This window comes from Crocodylus porosus, unplaced genomic scaffold (assembly GCF_001723895.1).
Source record: "Crocodylus porosus isolate Cpor-Errol unplaced genomic scaffold, CroPor_comp1, whole genome shotgun sequence".
Lineage (NCBI taxonomy): Eukaryota > Metazoa > Chordata > Crocodylia > Crocodylidae > Crocodylus > Crocodylus porosus.
The window spans coordinates 24,700,199-24,724,961 of record NW_017728911.1 but is presented as its reverse complement, the minus strand read 5'-3'; the positions used below and the strand labels follow the sequence as shown (position 1 = coordinate 24,724,961).

At 41.9% G+C, this 24,763-nt stretch overlaps 2 protein-coding genes across 2 annotated transcripts in view; both read left to right on the top strand.

The window, feature by feature from the left end:
• The window catches only part of BTBD1 (BTB domain containing 1), a 17,147-nt gene extending 9,074 nt beyond the window's left edge, over nt 1-8,073 (top strand). The window contains exons 4-8 of the mRNA XM_019533684.1: nt 2,001-2,198; nt 2,468-2,660; nt 3,556-3,643; nt 4,944-5,090; nt 6,566-8,073. Coding sequence (XP_019389229.1) covers nt 2,001-2,198; nt 2,468-2,660; nt 3,556-3,643; nt 4,944-5,090; nt 6,566-6,724 — 785 coding nt within the window. The 3' untranslated portion in view covers nt 6,725-8,073. The remainder of the gene's footprint in view (nt 1-2,000; nt 2,199-2,467; nt 2,661-3,555; nt 3,644-4,943; nt 5,091-6,565) is intronic.
• A 2,414-nt stretch (nt 8,074-10,487) lies between these two features.
• Nucleotides 10,488-18,348, top strand: CUNH15orf40 (chromosome unknown C15orf40 homolog). Its single transcript, XM_019533170.1, has 3 exons — nt 10,488-10,659; nt 12,113-12,240; nt 17,267-18,348. Exons 1-3 carry the CDS (start codon nt 10,488-10,490, stop codon nt 17,357-17,359), a joined length of 393 nt encoding a protein of 130 aa, XP_019388715.1. The 3' UTR covers nt 17,360-18,348.
• The last annotated feature ends 6,415 nt before the right edge of the window (nt 18,349-24,763 follow it).

Sequence of the window (24,763 nt, the reverse complement as noted above, 5' to 3'; positions counted from 1 at the left end):
AGTACTCTTTCCTGCCATGGCAGGGGGTCAGACTAGATGATCTGCTCAGGTCCCTTCCGACCCTAGAAACTGTGAAACTATAAGGTCTGCTGGAGCGTGGCAATTTCTGTACGCCAGCAGCCTCCTGCATCTTGTGGATCAGTGTCCCTGCACTTAAAAATGGCAGCGGGGGTGCTTGAACTCAAGCTCATTGAACAAGCTTTAGTTCAAATGCCTCTGCTGCCATTTTTAAGCAGCAGGATACTGATGCACAAGACATGATGGCACTTTAGTTAGAACAGCCCTTGGAGCCCCTCTAATTAAAACACTGCCCTCCTCACCCCTGGAGTACGTGTAAAAGTGCCCTTTATGATTTTAGTTGTGAACACTCCATCACTATCCACAGTAGTTCTTTTTCATGATGAGATCCTGAAAACTCTGTGACTAGTTCAGAAGAAGTTCTTGACTAGGAACACTTGTAGGGCTCTACCTAAATGGTGCTGGACATGTGCTGCACAACAGCTCCCTTAATCTTGCTCTTTTTATCATGTGTGTCCCACACCGCATAGCCGCACTCGTCTGGACGCGGCCAAAAAGTCTGAAGACACGTAAGGGCATGAACAAACCTACAGTTGCAGCAGCTTCAAAAGGGGACCTGCTGTATGGTGCCTCATACAGTAAAAGTTCTGTTTTCCGGCATCTTACAAGCCCGCATTCTCCACTAACCGGCATGCTGGCTTGTAAGATATAGTGAAACTGGAAGTGCCTACTGTGGCTCTTCCAGTTTCTCCAAGCCCCTGTGGCTCGGGGCAAAGCCGCCTGCGCTGCCGAGCCCCCATGGCCCGGAGGCTTGACAGGCTATGCAGGGATGTGCGGGTTGTACGATGCCACAGGAGGGGTGAAGGGACACCCTTGACGTGTGAGCCAGCATATTTTGTTATCTGGCATCCCCCCGTTCCCAGGGGATGCCGGATAACAGAGCTTTTACTGCGCAATGACACTCCTAGGTTATTAACTAGGGCCCCTTTGTAGTTTTGGGTACATTTAATAATAGGTGATTTCATCTGCATCAGGACATCTATTAGAACAAGTAAAACAAGCTACACTCCCTGGAAGTAGTTTGTTTCCACAAAAACAGTCATCTTAAGAAATTGGATGTGCCTTTATTTATAGAGGTTACAAGGGAAGGGGATAAGTTCTCTGTAGTTGTATGTTAGTTGACAGTTGAAGAAGATTATTTGAGGTTCAGCAAGATTCCTGACAGACCTGGGCTTATGTGAATAGGTCCTGTAAGAGCAACAGACCTTCATATGGCTAAACTGGCAAAGCTGTAAGTTAAATGTTTTAACTGTGGTTGCATTGAATGAATTGGAACATGTAGTGCTTACCACCAGTTTTGGATGCTAGATGTCTACATATTTAAAGGGTTTTCATAATATAGCCTTACGCCACTTTTATGCATTCCCCTCCTTGTTATGTCTCAGTAGATTGGCAGAAGGATACTCAAATGAGAATACAACTTTTTTGATGGATAATTTGTTTTTTCTCATAGTGTACATTCACCAATCTGCTTGATCACTTCCTTTTTTGATCTTGCCCCAGTCTTGAAAATTCTCTTGGGACATGAAAGCATATTTGGCACTAATTATATAAGCACAGTCCTAGTCTTAGGAATCGAGAAAAAGGTTCTTATGCTGTCTTCATAGCAGGAGGAGAGACAGGACAAAACCTGTTTGGACTGGAGGCTTTACTCTGAGCCAGAAGACTCATTTACACATAAGGCAAAACTGTCTTATCTAAGGTATTGTACATTAAATTCACTTAGTCGTTAAACTGATTTTCAGATATTTAGTCAGCTTTAAGTTTATTCTCCAAAAGTAATTTTGGTATTCATTTTGGTAAAATATGTTATTCTTGACTGAAGCTGTGTAATTTAAACTGACCTAAAATGTAAAGGGGATTGTTATGACTAGAGTAAAAAATAAATAAATTTGTTGGTAACTTTAATTTTTTTTCTGTAGATACACTATGCGCAGTTCTAGAAAGAGACACTCTTAGTATTCGAGAGAGCAGACTCTTCGGAGCTGTTGTTCGCTGGGCAGAAGCAGAGTGCCAAAGACAGCAGCTGCCTGTGACATTTGGAAACAAACAGAAAGTACTTGGAAGAGCGCTGTCCTTAATTCGTTTTCCATTAATGACCATTGAAGAGTTTGCAGCAGGTAAGCTTATGTGTCTTTTCATCTTCTGTAAGCATGGTTCCCTGAATTATGCTGTAGACTTCGTGGCCTATTAATGAGTGATTCACTTCATGGGCATTTCATACCTACTCTGTTAGTCGAAAATGGTATTTAACTTTTTTAGTCAAACTTGACATGTTTCTGACCTTGATGAATATCTTCATGTAAATATTTCCACTGTTTGATTAAGTACTATGGAGTGGAAAACATAAGTATAATGTCTCCTGAGAGTGAGCCTTTTCTTTTCCCAGGTCCTGCTCAATCTGGGATTCTATCAGATCGAGAAGTAGTAAATCTCTTTCTGCATTTTACCGTTAATCCTAAACCTAAAGTTGACTATATTGACCGACCAAGATGCTGCCTCAGGGGAAAGGAATGTAGCATAAACAGGTTCCAGCAAGTGGAGAGCCGTTGGGGCTACAGTGGAACAAGTGACCGAATCAGGTATTTGCCTTAAAATGGTCTACAGAAGGAAGAGGGAGCATGCTATTTGACTGCTGGTTTGTAGAAGTCAAAGCAGTAACTCAGAAACAGATTCAGTTTGCATACAACAGGGCTGTCTAAATGGCGGCCCGCAGATTGCTGGTAGCTAGCAGGCTCCTACCCAGCCACCACTTCTCCAGTTGTTCCTGTTGCTACTGTGGCTGGGGGCTCTGGGCTTCCCCATCTCTTCTGGCTTCTCTGTTCCTGGGGCCAGGGTGGTGAGGTGGGGGGGCCAAGGAGAGAGCTATGTTGCTTGTGCTCTGTGGGGGAGGAGAGGAGCTGGAGTGCCTGTGCAGTAGGTGGACCCCAGGAGACCTGCTTCTGCTATGTGTAACATAGAGCCCACAGGGCTGCAGCCACCTACTGCCCAGAAATTGGACACATTGGCCTAAAATATCTGCACAGTATATGTGATGTGTATAGATAAAACACACTTAAGATAAAGGAAACATTTGGAAAAATAGTTTTAGGTAGGTTTGAGTGAACCAGGTGTTAATGATTGATAATATGTACATTTGTTCATCGTATACCACGCTTATAAGTTCCTTTCCAAGATGTCTGAATGATGATAAGATTTAAGATTTTCTTTTTTTTTTGTTTCAGTAATAGTGAGTCTTTCCAAAAGATGTTCATGTAATAGCATCAGCTTGCTTTTTATAGTAAAATAGGTCTTTGGAAGCTATATCTTAATAGAATTCATTCAGTGTTCTCTATTTAAATTTAATTTAATACTTTATTCTGGCCTTAATCATGTGCCATTCAAGTTAATGGGAGCTTTTCTTTGACCTGACTTAAACAGATAAAGGCCTATAATTGTATAGATTCCTCATTTGGCTTTTTCTTTGTCCTGTATAAGATTCACAGTTAATAGAAGAATTTCCATTGTGGGATTTGGATTGTATGGATCAATTCATGGACCCACAGACTATCAAGTTAATATACAGGTAATGTACATTTTTGCATTGTGTAGAAACTAAACATATTATAAGCAATAATATTTACATAAGGTTTACAATAATATTTACATATTTGGATTCAGCTGAAGTAATTCTGTATGCCAGGTGGTTCATGCAATTTTTGCTACTGTATGTGTTAAATTCTCTGACTTCAGCAGTATGATGTTCATGTTTGTCCTCAGTTGTGATCTATGATAAAGCCTTTTTCAACTGTGGAAGCCCTATTGAATGTATGGTCTGCTTTGCACTTCTCTGCTTATCTTGCGTTCTCATTTATATAATGTGTAACACACTACTGCTTTGGGTTGGGATATGGGATTGCTAGTGCAATAAAAATGAGATGTGGGCATTTTTGTATCTAACGCTTTTGAGACCTGCTTGGTTACTCTTGCCACCAAGAGTAGTAGTAAGAATTCTATAGAAGAGTATTAGTTTCTGCTTTTAGTAAGTCATTCCTATTGTCCTCTGAGAACTAACAGGGGAACTGCGTGAGATGAGTAAATACTTGCAGATGTGGGGGATAAAAAAACCTCACTTTACTAGAAGCAGCAGCATGTTAGATTGACCTGGCTTTGCAGCATCTGTATAGACTCAGCATTTCAGCGGGACTTTTTGGCACTTTTATCTAAAGATGATTCAATCAGCTACTAGATAAAAGCCCTAAAAAAGCTCCACTAAAGCACCTGATCTATACAGACACTGCAGAGCTGGGTCAAACTAGTGCACTTCCTCTTCTGGGCATGTGCTGGGCTTGGCACAGGAATGTGCCAAATTTAAAATATAGCACCAGGTTTTTCTGTTGGTTTTTTTCACGTTTGCAAACAGCCAAAATTAATATAAAATAGAAACAAAGAATAGTGTGGTGGTAAAGTACTGCAGATATTACACAAATGGAAGGATGCATCATTGTGTTTTTAGATGGTTTAGCGAGTACTTGTTAAATAACCTATAAAGATACTTAGCAGTATAGGTTTGCTAATATCTCAGTGTTATTCAGGAAGTGTAGACTTTTATTTAAAGAGCCATGGGTGGTTCGTGCTCTAGGATATCATTGGAGTGAGCTCAGGGGGTTTAGAACTCTAAATCGATCTCCTCACCAGCAGATCACTGCTGAGGTCACGCTGCCCTTTATATTCAATTGGGTGGAGTTAGGAAGTGTTTCCTGTAACAGGTATTTTAATATAAATAATCATATGTTTGTTGATGTTGGATAGTTCTTTGTGACTAAACTTTTCTCTTTCAGAATTATAAAACTAGTTAAATTCACTTTCTTTTAACTTATATACAGATAATTGAATACGAGAAAAATCAGACGCTGGGACAGAATGATACAGGATTTAGTTGCGATGGAACCGCCAATACTTTCAGAGTTATGTTCAAAGAACCTATAGAGATTTTGCCAACAGTGTGTTATACAGCTTGTGCAACACTCAAAGTAAGAATGCTTAGAGTACATCTTACAGAAGAAAACAAAAGGGAAAATTGCTTGTACCCATGTTTTTAGCTAACTCTGAACTGTCACCTGGTGGGGGAAATAGCTTTCAAGTCTTAGATTATTTTCATTTCAGTGGCAGTACTACAGATTAGTTTAACATCGGCTTTACAGTAACTGCAAGGTTCTGTGCTGCATCTGTTAGACACAGGGGAGATGGTACTTAAAGCCACCTTAGTGCCTTTTTATACCTTCTCAATTTTGGGTTGATCCAGAAGCCAGAATGGATCCCAGTGTAAATAATCTGTTGCCCATAAGCAGCCACATTGGAAGGTTTAACTTGAAGGAACTTGATTAAAAAAATAAAATAAAAGAGCACTATTATTTAAGTAAATGGTATTTAAATTTTTTAAAGGTTAATTCTTAATGCATTGTAAAACTATTAATTTGCTTGCAGAAGGGGGAATGTATATCTCTCATATAGCAGTAGTGGCAGTTTGCTTCAAAACTTGGACCTGTCCTTTTGTGTAATTTTTTCCCCCTGAAGTGTATAATTCTAAAAAATGTGGCTTTATCATTCAGTAGTGACATGGAGAAGCATGTGGAGCATTTACTGTTCCTTTCCTAATCTATACAGTGACTGTAGGTACATCAATTTAATATTTATTTATAGTCCTACAACTCTTGCTATGTTGTAGACTTAAACTTTTCCTTTCTTTAAAGTGAAATTTTCTCTTTAGGCCCAGTTTTAAATGTGAGTTATGCATTTTTAAAAGTACTTGCATAAACATAAAGGGCCGCTATGTCCGTTGCTAAAGAATAAATAGTTGTGATTTGGGAAGGCTTAACTAATTCTCTATACAAAGGAAAATTTATAGTTACAGAGTGGGGAAGGAGGAAAAAGCATTGCACCAAACATCAATATATCTTAAGTTACACTTACTTAGCAGGATGCCTTCTCTGCTCTGTCATGGCACCAGAGTCTTGCTCTACACTAATTTCTAGGGCTGATCCTAGTCAGCCCAAATGCTAAGAGGGTGCCTTGTCATTCACGATGGAAAGCCAAAAATAGCTGGGCATGATGCTAGCCACATCCCTTTCTTAGGTGTGGTTGGCTGTTGCAGCTGGTAAACCTTAACCATACTAGTTTGATAGGCCATTACACTTGAATTTATCAGGTTTATATGGTAAACTCAATTTAAAATGTCCCTGCCTTGCTAGCTGTCTGGTTCAAGAGCAGACGCGTGCCTCTAAATTCTCTTTTTGAAGGTAATTGTTTAAATACTTTGTCATGGTCTATAGCATTTGGAAGCTGAAGTATATTGGTAAAGTGAGTAATTCAAGAATTCATGTAAAATAGCAGGACTATATAGAGATTTTATGGAACCTAATATAATATTCTATAGGTCTTGCTGATGCTGCGTAGCTACCTTTTCTCCGGTTCAGTTGCTCACTACTGCTTTTGCTGTTTATATTAGGGTCCTGATTCCCATTATGGCACAAAAGGATTGAAGAAAGTAATCCATGAATCTCCAACTGCCAGCAAAACCTGCTTTTTCTTTTTTAGTTCACCAGGTAACAACAATGGAACATCAATAGAAGATGGACAAATACCAGAAATAATATTTTATACATAATTCCCTATGATTCATAGTCTTGGATATAACAATGTATGGACTGATTTAAGCATAAACTACTTGCTACTGGTGACAGTTACCAACTCTGTGATATTGCATAAATATTTAATCTCTTAAATGTGTAATATGAAACTGTAAAACATTTCTTATAAGAGGTACAAGAAAAAATCTATTTTTCTGCATGGTTATTGGCTATAAATTAACAGACATAGCTTGTTATCTTCACAAAGCCTTGGAAGTAAGGAGCAATCTATGTTGTAAAGGTTGTTTAAAAGTTATCTTGTGATTCTGGGCTTTTATTTGTATGAGTACTTGCACTTTTTCAGCATATGGTGAAAATCCTTCTTTGAACTGGAAGATCCTTGTTTGGTATGGACTTCTGGTATATGTTTTTTTCCTATTTTTAGAAAGCTCTATTGCTCTGTTCTGGAGTTGCATCTCTCTTTAAATATTCTTGGAATGGTCTCTGCAGGGTCAAATGACTACTTACATTTTTTTAAGTAGTACATTATCAAAACTGTATTGTAGCTATGTTCCTTTCGTCTTGACTTACTGGATGAGCCAGGAAGAATTAACTGAGTAAGCACTCTAAAAATTACCTGGAATTGTATTTAAAGAAAATATCATGTACTTACAGCCAAGATCTGCAGTGTACAGCACTTCAACAATTTTAGTTTTCATTCAGAAATTGGTATTGGAACATATACATTGATATGGAAATGGCAATTGTATATAAATCTATGCCTACAAAAATGTCTATGAAAATCTGAGAATACAAGAAATCTCCCAATAATATTTTATGACTGGATGCTCTAACATTAATCATTACTCAAATCTGTATGATCTAAGTATCTGTTTTGTGCAATAAGTCCTAGAAAATATCTACAGTGACTCAAGTAACATGATGGGATACAATCCTCCAAATGGTACAGTGAATATCCATAGATAGTATTATCTGTAGATTTACAGAAACATAGTTAAACAGTGAAAAAATTCCTGTCCCCTCTGCAGGATTCTGCATGCTCCCACTAACTAGTCTACAATAAATCACTATCATTTTAGCTGATATAACATTACAGAAATAATGCTATACTATTTAGAAAAAAGTGTAATGCCAGTAATATCTGTTTAATAGATGAATATGCAGTAACTGGATCAGGTTCATTTTATTTTTAAAATGAGCTCAAAATGAATGAGTAAAATCCTGCACCACTTTGGACTGCAAATAATTCTTAATTCCTTTTTTTAAAGTACTGTAACAATTCAGGTAGAATTGACCAGTTTGACATGACATGACATTAAACTGCTATTTATGAAGATTTCAATTAAAGTGTCTAGTACAAAAATAATTCTTCAAAAAAGGTGTAATTATTAAGTTTAAATAAGCATTTTTTTTGCGGCTAAGGTAATTTTTACGTTTCAGTTAAACATCCAGAAAAACTTCCCTTGAATTTCTGTTTTCCTACTAAGATGCAGCACATACATGAGTCTTGATCAAGACTGCAACACTCTGGTGAATCAAGAAGCCAGATAGTATTTTATTCCAGTGGTTTAGTAATCACACTTAACCACATCAGTTCGTGGGATGTGGAAAACTCAATTCATCTTCAGTAAATCTTTTTTAGTTCAGTCTTTTGAACTGCTCATAAAGATTTTAAAAACGATGACTATTATTGGAGTTTTGGAAAGTAGTGTTGAATCAGGACTGTTACTAAAAGGCATATTCCTCCTTACTTGCTGGATGACAATAGAACTCATAGAATCATGATCACAGTGGGTCTGAAATTGTTCTTCCTTGCTGTCATTTTTATTCTAGTTTGGGGCCTGTAATTCAAGATGTTGCATAGCTACCAGCTTTTTAAGGATATTAAGAATATTAAACTCAAGTTCTATATTCTGTATATATAATCTTTATATAGTGGCAAATCCCTTTTGATATTTCACATATTGCAGTTCATGTGTGTTCCAATACATGCTCTTCATTTACTTGCTGAGCTGTAGGGGACACAATTGGTGGTAACCTGGTTTAAAAAGTTAAGATAGAATGAACTCTAGCCCAGAGGGCTGTTAGGGTAGTGAAATTAACGGCTCATTTGGCCCTACTGAGGAATGTGTCTAACATGCTCTTGTAAAGAAGTCGGTAGCTGTTTCTGCTGCAGCAGAAGGAACAAGCACAGTTCCAAGTGACACAAAGAAGCACTTGTGGATGGGCACAGACCGGGGGTTTTCTGGACATGGGACAAGTCTGCTCCCTCCTCGTTCTGTGAAAACAACCGGTTGGAGATTCCCGTTCATTCAGCAGTTTCTTACCTAAGCTAATTCTCCGTTTAGCCAGAGGGAGAACGGTATCTAGTTCAGGCTGTAAAACAAGGTTGACTTGAGGAAAGGATCCTGAGGAAAGGAAGGATGGAGAGCAACAGGGTAAGGACCCTGGACTTCAGAAAAGCAAACTTCAGCTCACTCAGGGAACTCATGGGCAGGATCTCCTGGGAAGCCAGACTAGGGGAGGGAGGAGTCCCGGAGAGCTGGCTGTACTTTAAGGAAGCCTTACTGAGAGTGCAGGAACAAACCATCCTGATGTGTGGGAAAACTAGCAAGCATGACAGAAAACCAGCTTGGCTTAGCAGGGAACTCTTCAGTAAACTAAACCGCAAAAGGTAGTTTATAACAAGTGGGAACTTGAAGAAATAACTAGGGAAAACTATTATAAGAGCATTGCTTGGGCGTGCAGGGCTGAAGTCAGGGAGGCCCAAGTGCAATTGGAGTTGCGCATAGCAAGAGATGTAAAGGGTAACAAGAAGGGTTTCTGCAAGCATGGGCGGTAGCAAGAGGAGGATTGGTGGCAGTGAGTCCCTTACTGAATTGGGGAGGAAACCTTGTGACGGGATGCAGAAAAGGCTGAAGTGGTCAGTTTCTTTTTTGTCTGCAGAAAAGGACCTGGGGGTTACGGTGGATAATAAGCTGAAGGTGAGCCTGCAACATGCCCTTGTTGCCAAGAAGGCTGAAGGCATCCTCAGCTGCTTTGGTAGGAATGTTGCCAGTACATCAAGGGAAGTGATTATTTCCCTCTTTTCAGCACTGGTGAGGCCACATCTGGAGTACTGTGTTCAGTTTTGGGCCCCCAGCTACAGAATGGATGTGGAGATGTGGAGAAGTTGGAGAGAGTCCAGTGTAGAGCAATGAATGTTTAGGGGGCTGAGGGATATGACTTCTGAGGAAAGACGGAGAACTGGGCTTATTTAGTTTAGAGAAGAGAAGACTGAAAGGGGATTTAATAGCAGCTTTCAACTACCTGAAGGAGGGCTCGAAAGAGGATGGAGCTAGACTGCTCAAGTTGCAGCAAGGTGCAGTCAGGTTAGATAGTAGGAAGGCTGATCTCACTAGGAGGGTAGCAAAGTACTGGAGCAGGTTAGTAGAGAGGTGGAAGCTCCATCTTTGGGGGTTTTCACAACCTGGCTAGACAGCTTTGCCTGGGACGTGCAGTTGGGGCTGGTCCTGCTTGCAGCAGGGTTGGTCAAGACACCTCCTGAGGTCCCTTCCAACCCCCACTTGGATTTTATGCCTTGAAGCTGATACCGCTGCTTTCTAGAGCCGCACCAGGCCGTCTATAAACCCCGCCCCCTCGCGGCAGCCGCGGTGGGCGGAGCTTGCTCCTGTTGCCGGAAGTGCGGGCCGCGAGCGGCCCTGTGTGATGCTGGCCCTAGCCGGCTTCCGTCGGCGCTGCGCCAGGCTGCAGGGTTGGGCGCGGAGCAGCGGCCGGGCCATGCCCAAGAAGGTCGGTCTCGCGGGCCGGGAGGGGACGGCGCCGGTGACCTCGGCGGGTCGTGTCTTGTCGGGGAAAGGGACGAGCAGCGGCCCAGTGGGCGCGGGCAGAGATGGGAGCGTCACCATTGCCGTCCACGCCAAGCCCGGCGCCCGGCTCAGCGCTGTCACAGGTGGGTCCGGCCCCGTCTGACCGTGAGGCAGGAAGCCACCTGTCTGCATGTGGCGCCTTCCTTCCGCTTCTCCCCCCCGCGGGGATTTAGGGCTTCGCTGAGGGGGAAGCAGCCGGGGGGGTCCCCGAGAGGGCGGGCAGCTGGTGTCCTTCTCCGCGCTCCCGGGGGTGAGGCTAGGTGGTGTGCGGGGTAGGCAGGGGCTCAACCGCTTCCTTTTGAAAGCAGCTGAACACATTTTTCCCTCGCAGCTGGACTTGTGTTGGCTCGGGGCTGGGCTTTGATGAGAAGTGGGATTAAAATGATGCGAGAGTATTATATCACAATAAATAATATTTATCATATTTATATATATGTCTATGTACGTATGTATGTATATTATTATTATTATTCATAATAATCATAATAAAATCTGCCCATTCACTTCCAGTTCTCTGAGATAAGCAGTGAGTGCAGGTTTGGGCAGCCTGCCTACGAGGGCTGCCCTGCTTGTAGGCTTAAGTACAAAAAGTCCTTTACAGCAGTGTTTCTCAACTTTTTAAGTAGCAAGTACCCCCTAACTTCTGCAGATTTTAACAAGTATCCCAATGCTCAATTTTTCATGGGATTTTGTATTTACAGACTAATGTGTGCTATATGTTAAAAGAAAGGCTGTGTATGTAAGGCTGTGATATGACACATGTCTGATCTGGTGTGGGTAGGGTTGCCACCTTTTACACCAGGGGCGCGCAACTCAAGTATGTACCTGGGCTAGAGGTGATGTAGGCCAAAACTAGGAGGGCTGAACCCAGTGCCGTGCAAAGCACAGCATGCCAAATGATTACTGGGGAGATTGAAGTGCTGTGCAACGTGTGGTGCACCAAATTTTTTGCCATAGTTCTGAGAGGAAAAGAGGGTGAGAGAGAGAAAGAGGGTGAGAGAGTGTTGGGATACCCGCGTATCCCCTGCCTGTGTCTCGCGTACCCCCAGGGCTACACGTACCGCAGGTTGAGATGCTGGTCCAACAGGTGTCTGATAGGGTAGTGTGGATTTAACTAGAGGTAACGGATACTAGCATATTGTCACAGTACAGGTTATGATCATCAGAATGAGCTGTATAAAAAAACCAACCACATTGACAATTGGAGAAGACAATCTGAATGGCATAGGAGTGATTGACTTTTATAAGGAGGAAAGATGGAAAGGGAAAGAAGTGTTGGGTTCTGATGTCAAGGGCCCACTCTTCTCAGAAGGCACATGCATTTGAGGAGCTAACTAGTCTTGCTGGTAAATAGGAAAATACAACTGAAGTGAATAGTCTTGACGCAGTCAAATGTTATGTGATCTGTTAGCTAATACACTATTGAGAGGTTTTTATTTTGTCCTAAACAAAAAAAAATTCTAAAAATAGGAACCGTACTTTTTAAAGTAGACCTTGTTGAGTACCTTGACAAAATGCTAACATTTTTTATTATAGATGTGACAACTGAGGCAGTAAGTGTAGCTATTGCTGCACCGCCATCAGACGGGGAGGCAAATGCAGAGCTGTGTCGTTACCTCTCCAAGGTTCTAGAGGTGAAGAAGAGTGAAGTTCTTTTAGATAAGGTACAGTCCTTATTTTTTCCTCTTAGTTTTGTTCTGCTACAATTTGAATTCAGAATGTTAAAACTTACTCATATTAAATGGAGAAAACACTGTTTACATACAAGTCTCTTGCCTTCAGTTCACCAGTATGGAGTTTTTACAACATTTAAATCAGTTGTGGAAAAAGAATCCATGGCAAGTCTTTGAAATACTAATTCAGAGCAGCTCCAGCAGAAATAGTACAGAATTACCCATAGCTGCTTGCAGTGACCTAAATTGGGATTATTTCCAATGCTGCTATATTTTCTAAATTTGTATTTCATGTGTTCTGTGACATTAAAAGATGTCTTTTCATATTAGATCCAACTTGGAAAATGGGAACATTTTGAACAGACCTATTTTGGTACTATTTTTGTTTTTATTTTAGAAGGTATTTCCATATTTGGATATAGATCACCACCACAGTTATTCATGTCACATTATTGAATATAGTAGATTGGGTTCTGTTTGGCATCCGTGTTTCTGTGGAAACAATAGTAATACCTGAATTTATTATTACAGTAAAACCTTTGTTATCTGGCATCCTTGGGGTAAGGGGATTGCCAGTTATGTAAAAATTCCGGTTATCTGAAATAATCCGCACTTTTATTCTGGACGCTGCTCTTTAATGAGGACATGGATAAGCTTGAGAGAGTCCAGAGAAGGGCCCACCCATATGATCAGAGACTTGAACTGCAAGCCAGCCATACAAGGAAAGGCTGAAGGACCTGGGACTCTTCAGCCTGAAAAAGAGAAGCCTGACAGGGGACCTTGTAGCAGTTTACTGCTACATTAGGGGAGCATATCAAGTGCATGGTGAACAGCTGGGCACCCAAGGGGAAAACCAGGAGTAATGGCCACAGACCGTTTCAAACTCACCATTAGGAAAACTTTCTTCATGATCAGGGTGTCCTGACTGTGGAATAAACTTCCTTCAGATGTGGTACCATCACCTACTCTGAAAATCTTCACGAGGAGCCTGGACGATCACCTTGCTGGGGTAACTTGACCCTAGTTGTCATTCCTGCTTGGTGCAGGGGGCTGGACCCATTGATCTTCTGAGGTCCCTTCCAGCCTTAAAGTCTATGAATCTATGAAACCCTGCAAAGGTTTTCGGATAACATGGGGGTGGGGAGGGCGTGGAGGCCACACACTGAGCAGGGATAGGGGAAGGGAGGGGTAACAGCGGCAGTGCAGGGTGCAAGCTTTTCTACCCCTTGTGTCCAGCTGGCCAACTGGCCAGCCAGAAATTCCAGTTAATAAAATTTCTGGTTACTTAAATGCCAGATAACAAAGATTTTACTGTACATTGCCTAATTAAACATTAGGAAAAAAATTTAATTGCAACTTGTGATTAAAGTCAGTCTTCTCCAATACATCTGTTTTCTTGCAGGTCTTATATGTGGACACTGACAGTTTGACTTGCTTGTTTAAATAAATTTGAGGATGAAGATTAAAGTTAATTATCCTGTTAAAATAAGTCTTAAATCTTAATGTTTTTTATCCAGTAGATTGCATTATGGAAGGTGTTTTTTCCTTTGTAGATGCCCCAAGAGTAAAAAATAACTCCTTTCATGTCATATTAGAAAGTCATGGTTCTACTACCCCAAAATTGCCCTTTTATACAAGATGACAGCAACAGTTAATGGAAATTTTTGGAGACTAGAACAGTTTATATCTTGTTTGATGGTGACATATTTGTCCCTATGTTAAATGTAAAAGTGGGGTGAAGTAGGATCCATTTACTAAACACATTTGTTTATGATGCTCATGAAAATAGCAAGATTTTGGGGATGTATGTCTTATTTTTCTATGTTGATCATGTATTTTATGCCAGTTTAGAAGACCACAGCACCTGCCATTAGGTAAAATGCTCAGTGCATTGAATGTGAAAGATTGACCAACAGAAAATCTAAGATTTGTTTTAGCTTTGCTGCTGGTTGAACAAGCCACTTAATGTCTCTCTTTTTATCCAATCTATAAAATGGGGATAATACTTGATTACCTACTTCATAAGGATGCTTAGGTTTAATTAGATTATCCTAGCATAAGTGCTAATAGAGTCAGGTATAATGGTCAGCATTGTTCACCCTTGTCCAGTCATTTCTGCTAATTCTAATCTGACTAGGGGTGCACCGACAGAGATTTTTGCAGCCATTACCGATAGCCAGTTTTTAAGGAAGCATATTGGCTGATACTGATCTGATTTCTGATACCCAGACCAGCTGCATGGAGAGCTGCTTCCAGCTGGTAAGTCTGATGTGGTGGAAGGGGAGGGAAGGGAGATCAAGGCCCCTCCAGTGAGGAAGGGTGTGGGGCTGTGCCAGGGGCTGCAGCAAGCACTGCCCAGCCAGGGTGGTGGGGTGGGGTGGGCACAGCACAGAGCTGTGGCTCATCAGGAAGGGGATGTGGGGGGGCAAGTGCTGGATGAAGCACTGGACTAGCAGCTTTCAGATGAGTGGCATGCAGTGGCGGGAGCTGCCCCTCCTCCCCTTGCAACCCCCAAATGAGTCACAGCTCTCTGCTGCGTCCACTCCGCCCTGGCTGGACAGTGCTTGTCCCAGCCCCACACCCTTCCTCACCATGGGGTCCTTGATCTGCCTCCCCCAGCCCCTTCCCTCCCCTTCCACCACACCAGACTTATCAGCTGGAGGCAGCTCTCCATGCTGCGGAGCTGTTCTCCTTGCTGCCTGTGCTGCACTGTGGCTGCATGCATGCACAGGCCATTTATTGGCCAAATTATCAGCCTGATGGGGCTGATTTCCAATACAGTAAATTTTCTTTATGTCTGTGGCAATCTGATACTGGACCAATGTATCAGTGCACCTCTAAATCTGACATTTAGGGGCCCAGATATCTTATCCTGGTGACAATCGTTCTGAATTGTGCCTGACTGCTGAGCAGTTTTGTTCAACTTATGACTCCAACCAGACCTATACCCTCTGGATATCAGAACCCGTTACTATTTGGTTGTTGCTGCTTAGAATTCTGTCTTCCTTGTCACCTGTTGTGTTATAAATTCTCACATGAAGCTCCAAGTTGTAGTTCGGGGTGGCCAATCTGTGGCACGAGTGCCAGAAGTAGGATAGACAGCATCTGTATGTGGCTAACTACAGATCGGGGAAGGAACAGACAGCAGAGCAGCAAATCAGACAAAGAAATGGGATCAGAGTGGCATTTGGGGAGGGTGCGGACCAATTGGTGGCACACCTGCCAGAGAAGTTGGCTCCCACAGTTGTAGTTGATCCAGTCAAAAAATATGAATATTGTAGTATAGCAGAAGAAGAATCACTTTGGCCAGATTCTTTAATAAATTTGTTTTTGTTTTCAGTATAACTCAAACACAAATGGATAAGCAGTGTAAAAATTTAGAAGGAATCTTCATACTAAAACTGTCTTGGCAATGTGTTTGTTTCACGTTATTGCTTTTTAGTTTTACAGAAAGCAATCACTTGATGTACCATCTTACAAGAATTCTGTATTTGCCACAGCTGCTCTGAAACCTGGCTTCTTTATGTATAGTGGTTTTGCTAATAAAGGTTGAAATTTCATTGACGTAATTTCACATGACAGTTGCCTACAGACATCCAGCTTATTTTCCCCACTTTATAATATGTAGTTCCTTTTCCTTGTTTTTGACGCTGATCAACCAGAAAACTCAGCTGAAAAATAACAAATTATATGCATGCATTGTCTCCTTAGGATAAAAATATCAGTCAGGTATAGATTCATAGATTGTAATGCTGGAAGGGATCTCAGAATATCATTGGGCCCAGCCCCCTGCACCAAACAGGAAAGACAACTGGGTAGTAAATAATGTTTACTACCAAAATATAAATTCAACTGGTCTCTGTGTGAGCCCTCTATAGAGATGCACAAGTTTCTTTTGCCAACCTCTGGGGTTAGGTTCCTGAAAGTTCCCGTGGTTGGCAAAACTGTGGTTGGCAAGACAAAAGGCTTGTGGGAAAAATGGCAGGTGGCGAACTGATGCGCGGCCACAGAAAACTGTGGTTATTCAAAGCTGTATACCATGGTAGACAAAATGGTATATAGAACATTAAGCATGAATACTCAAAACTGTGGTTGACAAGGGAAACTTGTATTGCTGAACTTCGGGAATTTCTTCTTTCTTATTTCCCTTTCCCGTCCTTGGAAAGGAACCTATTGAGGCATGCTTTATTTGCAGCTTCTGTGCTATGTTTAAAAAAATGTAGCAAATTCACACACCACTCCCTCCCACCTAAAAAAAATAAATAATTTTTTAAAAAGACAAAAAAAAAAAGCTAATGATGATAGTGGCTGACTGGCCCTATTCAGAATCATTCACCCAGAAATAACACCTATTTTCTGTGGGTAAGTGGATTTTTAAGACTCCTATTAAGACTATGGCCTGCCTGTAACTCTGTAGAAAATGCTGAGACAGGACTGGGATTTGTAGCTTGTAATTAAATTCACACGTTCACGTAATAGTACTCTCTCAATTTATCATCTAGGCTTAAGTCGCTTTGGAAGAGCACTTCTGCAATCCTTTCTTAATTGTATGCGTCAGCCTGCTACTTTGGGAGTTATGCTTCTTGCTTGGAGCCTAGAAATCAGAATAAACAGGTGCTACAATGAAGAAAATTTATTCATCAGTAACTTTCATGCCTTATTTATGATATCAGTCCATCTTGCCTAGATGACTCTGGGGAAATGTGACTGCTAAACATTTGTGGCCCTCCAGCCGCTGTTTAGAATGTTGGGTGCCGTCAAAGTCCCAGCAGTTGCTTTTTTCCCTTACGTTCCAGGAACTGTAGTGGCAATTCGTGTGCTACAAAACTGTTACTCTGTGCAGACAACATGCTAGGGTTAACTGATGAACAGCTTTGTTTCGCTACTGTTAGTTCTAGTTACTATATATAGTACCACTGAAATAATGCCAATATTGGGGATACAAAGAGTTTTAAAAATGTGTATTTTTGAAGTAAGAAATGATTCTCTGAATGATCTATTTTTGTGTTTGAAACAGGGTGCTAAATCACGTGAAAAAGTGGTGAAGATCTTGGTATCAATGACACCAGATGAGGTTTTAGAGAAACTGAAAAAAGAAGCTTCCAGCTGACCTAAACAAAATCAGGAAATGGAACTTTGTGTTTTGGTAAACCACTTTTTTACTAGAAAAAGGGGGGATACTTTTAAATAAGAGATCATGCAGAAACAGGCTGTGGGTAACGGGACAAACAAACTCCAGTATCTACAATACACAGACTCTCCTGGTGATGCATATTAAACCAGTTTTTGCCATGCTATTCTGTACTGAAAGCTTTCTTTGAAATAATCCTACAAAAGACCTGAAGCTTGTACTCATTTACAGCAAGACCCATTCTTGGCTGACACAGTGTAGCCTGGCTCTTTTTGAGGCTTACTTTTTTAGTTAGTTTCATAATAGTGCCCTGCATGTCCATCTAGTCTTGTTGAGGATTTGAGCAATGACTGAGAAGATCTTTGTTCTCCAGAAGCCACAGTCCGCCTTTGGGACTCTCCTGAAATTAGTGGTGTGTTTCTGGTATTGAGGCACCATATCTGCTCATGTCACCTGGGTATTTTTACCTCCTTGGAAATACTCCTTCACTGAGTCTTGCCCACTTTTCCTCATCCCTAAACAGTTAAGTTTTGATTTTGAATGCAGGTGTAATTATTTGTTTAAAAACATAGAAGGCTAAAGTGACAGGCCTTGGAATAATGTCAAGAGAAATGTCAGGGAAGAATCTAAGCGTCAAAGAATGCTTAGGGTCCATTGTACCCTTACTGCACCTCTGCAAATCCAAAATAATAACTTTGCAGAGGACTGATGCTGGTTAGCTGAACACGGAATTTTCTCTCAAATAACTAACACAAAAATCAAGAAGTCCTGCAACAAGAATTTGACCTGGTATAACATAAGTGGCATTACCATAAGTAGTGGCACCAGCTATGTTTTTGCCTTGTGGTTGTCATTGCTTAGATTTTTGTCAGTTAACTTGGTCTCTGCAGTTTCCTGTTACTGTAATGTAAAATAAACTGGTTTTATAATTGTAATGTCTAAAATAAAATGAACTGGTATGAAAAGTCCATTGAGGCTCTGTATCTTCTACTGGAACAAAAACTTTTATTTCAAATACAAAAGCAGTATTAAAATGACTTTAGCTGCATGTACTACAACTGCTTCTCTTGTACTTCTGTTTCCATGGTCCAAAATTGTCCTTAGGAGTCCCTGTTCCCTTCTACTTTCAGGAGTGTAAAAACAATTTGTGACTTATGTTGTCAGTAGGGACCCTGGTTTTCTTTGTTTAAAAACGCAAATTCTCTGATTTAAAACCCCAAAATCTGCAATTAAAATGAAACACCACTATGTGTATATGTATCAGTTGAACACAAGGTTTTATTGATATATTTACAATTTTTAAACAATTTGGCAGCCTACCAGTGCCTCAATCACTATAATAAAATAAATTCTAAGTACCTATACATTTTGGCATTGAGTTTGGGTTTTTTATCATGGAAAATCAGAGCTCCCCCTTCCCCTTTAGCTCACCAGGATGCAGGTCCAGGCCCTCCTCATAAGTCACAGCCCCCCCAGCCCTGCTGATGCTCCTCACTTCCCACCCACAGCCCCTGGACCCTGTTGGTGCCCCTCACTCCCCGCTCGGGGTCCACGGCCCCCTGCCTCCTGCAGCAGTGCCTGAGCCCTGGTTACTACCCACAGGAGGCAACAGCTGCTGTGGAAGAACAGAGCACAGAGCCCAGCACCTCCTCCCCCACACAGGGCACAGATGGAGCAGAGCCTGTCTGCAGGGGGGGCACTTGCGAGCTGTCCATTACAGACTTGGGCTCCCTGCCTTGCTACCCTCCCCCTAGGTCCTCCATGATCCAGCAAGCGGGACCTGGTGGAGCAGGGCCAGGCTTGGAAGCTCACTGTAGCTGCTGGGAGCTCTGTGCCACCACTGTAAGGTGCCCCCTACCTGCCCAGCAGCAGAAAGGGGTACAACTCTGTGCCGCCAGCCCTACTGCTGCTGGGTGGGCAGGGGATACCTTGCCATGACAGTATAGAGCTCCCAGCAGCAGCAATGAGCCACTGCCCTCCACTCTGCCCTGCATAGGCCCTGGGGAAAGGGCACTAGGGCAGGGAGCCTGCAGCCCACCCCTGCCCTGCCCCGCCCTGCCCACAAATCTGGGGGGGCATATGCCCCTGCCTCCCTCCCAGGCGTGTGCACAGTGGAGGGGAGCCAGACCCCCACCTCTGCCCTTCTAGATGAGCTGCCTGCAGCCCCATCCCATGTCCCAGCTAGGCTCTAGGTTGCACATTACCCCAGGCCCCATGCACTGCCCAGGCTGGGCACCAGCCCCAGCCCCAACCTTACCCAACTCCCTCCCTCCCTTATTATGGGGGCATCAATTCCATGTTCTCACCCCCTGTGCCATCAGACTTACCTGCAGGGGCTGCTCTCCAGGCTGCCTGTTGGCTATGTGCATGTGTACATACACATAGCACCCCTGCTTGGGCACCCTCCTCCCACTGCCCCCAGCCCCTTGCAGTCTGGCTCACCGTTTCCTGTTTTTCTTAAAATGAGAAGATCTGTGTTTTACCATGTTTTCCCATGGCATACAGAAAACATGGATCCCTGGTTATCAGTGGCTCTTATCAGGAAGACAAACCCTTCAAGGTGATCTTTCTGATCTTCATAGGTGATGCATAGAGGGGGCACATGCCCCCCCTCCCCCCAAGATTAGCCCTCGCTAGTCAGGGAGTGGAGGCTCTAAGTCAAGTGCTGGCCGGTGCCCCCCACTGAGACTGGCACCAGCTGGTACTGAGAAGCACTGGCAGCACTTCCGGTTTTGCTGCCAGTGCTACAATTGGCCGCTAGGGAACACCCCTCCCCCCCGGTGTCGATCAGCCACTGGTATCCCCCCAGAATTGCAGGCATCAGTCGCCCATGTTTTTGTACGTTATAATCTTTGCTCTTTACTTCTGCCTGGTAATAGGGCCTGTACATTGTATGTACTGATTAATATAGTAAATTTTTCTTTAGGTTCTGAGGCTGCACACTGCCTCACAACATGCATCTCCTTACTTCCAGTTATGAATTCCAGTCTTAAAAAAAATACTCATTTTGATTGAGAATACTCTCTCCTAAGCACAGTATCACCCTCATTCTCAGCTTTGTACTGTTTCTCACTGTTCCCATTTTTTTGTCCAGCAGAGGGATACTGTGTCTTGCAAAGGATGCTGAGACAGATAAAAAGAGGACAGTAAAAACTGGGTGTATTTTTTGACATTGCCTAAGACTAGCAAAGAAGCCATACTCCTTTGTTCCCTTTGGAGTATTCATTGGGCATGTCAACATCTGCTGACTGGTAAATAGGAAGAGAAAGAACTTAATGGGAATTTTTACCCCCAAATACTTTAGAGGCAAGTACCCAAGTACCAGGTATGGAAGGGGCAACACTTGCCCAAAGCATGAGGGCCCTACATTATTTAGTTATTTTTTGGATGTATGCATTTCTGTGAGAGGATCTCCAAAGTGGCTGTGTAATTACAAAGATTAATGGAAGATTCTTAGGCAAGTAAAATCCACCATTATGCTGAGCTTCACTCTAACACATTATGCTTTTCTACCATATTACACTCTAAAAACTGATCAGTCTTAGAAGGAGACCAAAAGGGTGTATGCCCTGTGATGAAATTGCCTTTTGAGAACTCTCCATTTATGTCTTTGGCAAACATACGTCTCCCTCTGAGAGTGATATTCAGCCACAAGATCTTCTCTGGCTTCTGCTTCAATTTTTCCAGAGTTATTCAAGCTGGTAATCTTATCTAGATCACTTCTTTCTGGTCAGTCTGGCTCTGACTTACACCGTGAGGGTGCATTAGGTCCTATGCTATTCAGTGTATCCAGGATGGGTCTGACTTGCTGTCATGTAGATCACTAACATCAGCGAGGAAGATTTTCTGGGACGAACATGATGCTTCCCTCCTTGCTGTCTCATTTTCCCCCTTTGTATACAAAAGTTATTGCACTGAATTACATAATATTGATTCTCCTCTGCATACTGCATTTTTGCATGCTGTGCACTTTGCAAAGCTATATTCTTTTTTTAAGAAGCTTTTCCAGTGTGTGTTGTGCAGCACTTGAGAATCCATGCGTTAATTCAGCTAGACTATTGCATGAGACTTTTCCTACAAGTGAATAACAAATTAGCTTGTCTTTGTGTTTGTGTGAAGAGGATTTCAGTCCTGCAAGCAGTCAGTCAGGGTGTTACAAAAACATGACCAATGGTCCCTGAGCTAGCAGTCTTAGCAGAGGTATAGAAATCATACTTTTCTTTTTTGAACAACCCATTTTTTTTAAATACTTGTGATGCCAGCTGCTAGCTTGCCCTTGCTCATATCAAACATGCAGTCAGATGTTCAAATCTCTCTCATTTTAAGTAGGGGGACTACTCATGTACTTAAGTAAGGCATGTGCTTAAGGAAGGAGTCAAATGACACATAATTTGTTGTTTGGCAACTTTCTGATATTGCTTTAGATATATGTCTTTCTAACAACATCCTCATCTAAAGGCTGGCCAACCACTGCAGAGCTGTGTTTACATGCTAGTGAATAGGAATTTACTGAAGTACTATGCTAGCAGCATCATGACACAGACCTGCTTTCCCTTTCCTAGTGCTCTGTCTTCTATTCTGTTTGCTCTCCAGAATCGGTCGCTAAAGGGAGAAGGGGCAATTTCTAAACTGCGTGAACATGCTGATTAAGGATATTTAATTACAGGTATGGTATCTGGTCTCTTTGTTTTTTTTCCTTTTAAATCCCATCCATTTATCATTTATAATACATCTCTACCCTCCTACAGTCCTGTGTGTCTCTAGATTCCTGTTCCCTCCACTTCATCATTCTAAATGATGCTGTATAATTGACAGCTTTGTCAATAACTGGCAGTGACAATTTACCAGAAAGAGTGGTTTAATATCTTCCTTCTGCCTCCAGGAAGATAGATGCACCTGATCTTTTTCCTCATTACTTTGCACTCCTCACCCTCATTATTTCCTCTCTCATACTGTTTATATGCATATGTACAATCTGAACCAGCTGAGACCCATTTTTTTATTCCAGCCTATTGCATTCCTCTCTTAATATTTTTAACCTTTATCTCAGTGGGATGATTCACTGCCATATTAGCCCGTGTAAAAATGTGCTACTCTCTTTCTCTCTGGGTGTGTGAAGCATGTGCTGCTTACTCTGCTACCAAATGCAGTCACCTTTCAGGAAGCGCTGCTAATATCAATCCCCTTCACTGAGGCACTGTGAGCAATAACAGGAGGACCACTTAAGAAATTAAACACTTGCTGTACCTGGGAGTTTGGCTCTGCTGTGAGACTTATATGAATTGGTTTCCTTAGATCTTTGGTATTTAGTTGTTCAGGGACTCTTAAAAGGCCATGGAGAAACTTCCCCTTATATGATCAATACCGTACTTAAGTTAGTGTTACTTTGTCTGGATTTATATCTATACAAGAATTGAGACCTTGAGCTAATAGTTGTCTATGGGGAATGTTAAAGTAACCTACTGTGGAGCAAGATATCAGACTACTGCAGTTTAAGGCTGTTTCTTGCACTACTATTGTTGTCCCAAATCAGGTAGGCAGACAGGCTGCTACATTACCTTTTCTCATAGCAGCCAGTCACTACAAAAACATGCTTTTAAAGCAAAGATGTTCAGTAAGACAATTGGCAAAGATTTGTAAGATGAAAGAATTTAAAAGGGCCAGAGCAGTGTTTTGTGATACTCAAGTAAGGCACTTAGAAAGTTGCTCTGATGGAGTGACTGAGGGTCTGAAAGGTGTAAATCTGATATAATTGTCTCTGTGTTGCTCATTTCTCATTATCTAGCAGTGGGGGAACATGTATGTGAGGGACCAAAGCATACTGTTCTCTCCCCCTACTGGTGTAATGAAGTCTGAGCAACAATTGCAAGCCAGCCTTTCTAGAAAAAAAAAATAATGCAAGTTGATTAGGCATCAAATGTGTCCTTCCTTTAAGGGCCACTATCAGCCTGAATATTTTAAAATTAATTCGAAAAAGCTCAATTTTTTTACTGGGCCCCTTGGGCATATCCTGAAACTTGTAAGGTCATCTGCTCCCCTGCTAGGGTTGGGAAGGGTTCTTGGGCAAGCTTGATAGCTATACCACCATACATGCTGATGTTTACCTTCCTCTGCACACGTGCCTGCCTGCTCTCTCCACTTCCAGCCTTGCTGCTGCTGTTACAGGGCCTGGCTCTCTATCATCTTCTAAGACACTGTAGCTCTTTCCATCCTATGCTTTTTTTTCTGCATTCTTGGTGACACTCATTCTCCTAAATGGTTCTATATTTCCCTGTTTAGTTCCTAGGCTTTGCAAGGCTTTCTGTAGAGAAAAGTAGTCTTCATGCTACGTACCGGTGATGGTTGCAAACAGAGGGCAGCTCCATCCCTTTTGGAAGGGTCTTATAGAGGCTTTGCAGCCCCTTGGCACTTGCTCTTTAATAAAATGCCTCCTATGCCTTTAGTCATTCTGACAGCAATAATCCTGAGCAGCACATGTGAGGTCAGATTCCTGCTATAAGAAAAACTGCTATTAGCTACTATAATGCACTTACTTCTCAGCAGAGAATTTTCTGCATTATTTTAGTAGATTCTCAGCAGCCATATTACAGTGAAAGTGCAAGTCATCTCTTAATAAGTGTGATGGATTTTCATTTTTCTCTTCAACACTATTATTGAGCCTATCATTGGCTGAAAAAACATGAGCGGTAATATTCACAGACTAGCCAGGAGAATTTTACTCAGCTAATTGCTCCTTAATAAGGATGACTTATTCTGCTCAGTCACCTTATCACTAAGTTCAGATTCAGCTGCAGTAGCAGACCCAAGAGTTTTGTGTGAAACCTTTAAAAAGATAATTAGCAGACTATAATGATGTTCTAAGACTACCTGATTTCTCTTGGCTCATGTGATTACTTCTCTGAATTGGTTCACGTCAGAGTCACTTTCCTGTCCAGGGTGATGCTATGCAACATTACTGACAACCCACGATAGATGTGGAAGGCAAGGATTTCAAAACACTAATTTGACCATAATTTGTAAGTTTAGTAAGTACAGTCATTCTGATGCCAAATATATTCATGCGTAATAATAAACACGGAAGTGTTACTGGGTTCAAAAGGCACATTTTCGAATGTTTAGGAATGAGCTCTTTTTTCCCCCCTGTGCTGTCAAGTAAATCGACACAAAGAGCAGTGAAAACAGCCTACCTCACTGGCTGTATACCAGAGCTGCTGGAAAAGTTTCTACTGAAACAACTTTTCATAGGAAATTAGTGTTTTTTAGAGTGAGCTTTTTGGGAGGGAGAGCAAGCAGTTAACTACTAGCTTGACCCCATGCTGAGGGATCATCAGACAGTAGCATTCTGTTTAGCTGGGAGATTTACTGTTATAACTACAGTGGCCT

Coding starts and splice junctions, on each gene's coding strand:
- CUNH15orf40 (XM_019533170.1), top strand. CDS start 10,488: ATGCCCAAGAAGGTCGGTCTCGCGGGCCGGGAGGGGACGGCGCCGGTG. Junction 10,660..12,112: donor CCGGCTCAGCGCTGTCACAG/GTGGGTCCGGCC, acceptor TTTTTATTATAG/ATGTGACAACTGAGGCAGTA. Junction 12,241..17,266: donor GTGAAGTTCTTTTAGATAAG/GTACAGTCCTTA, acceptor TGTTTGAAACAG/GGTGCTAAATCACGTGAAAA.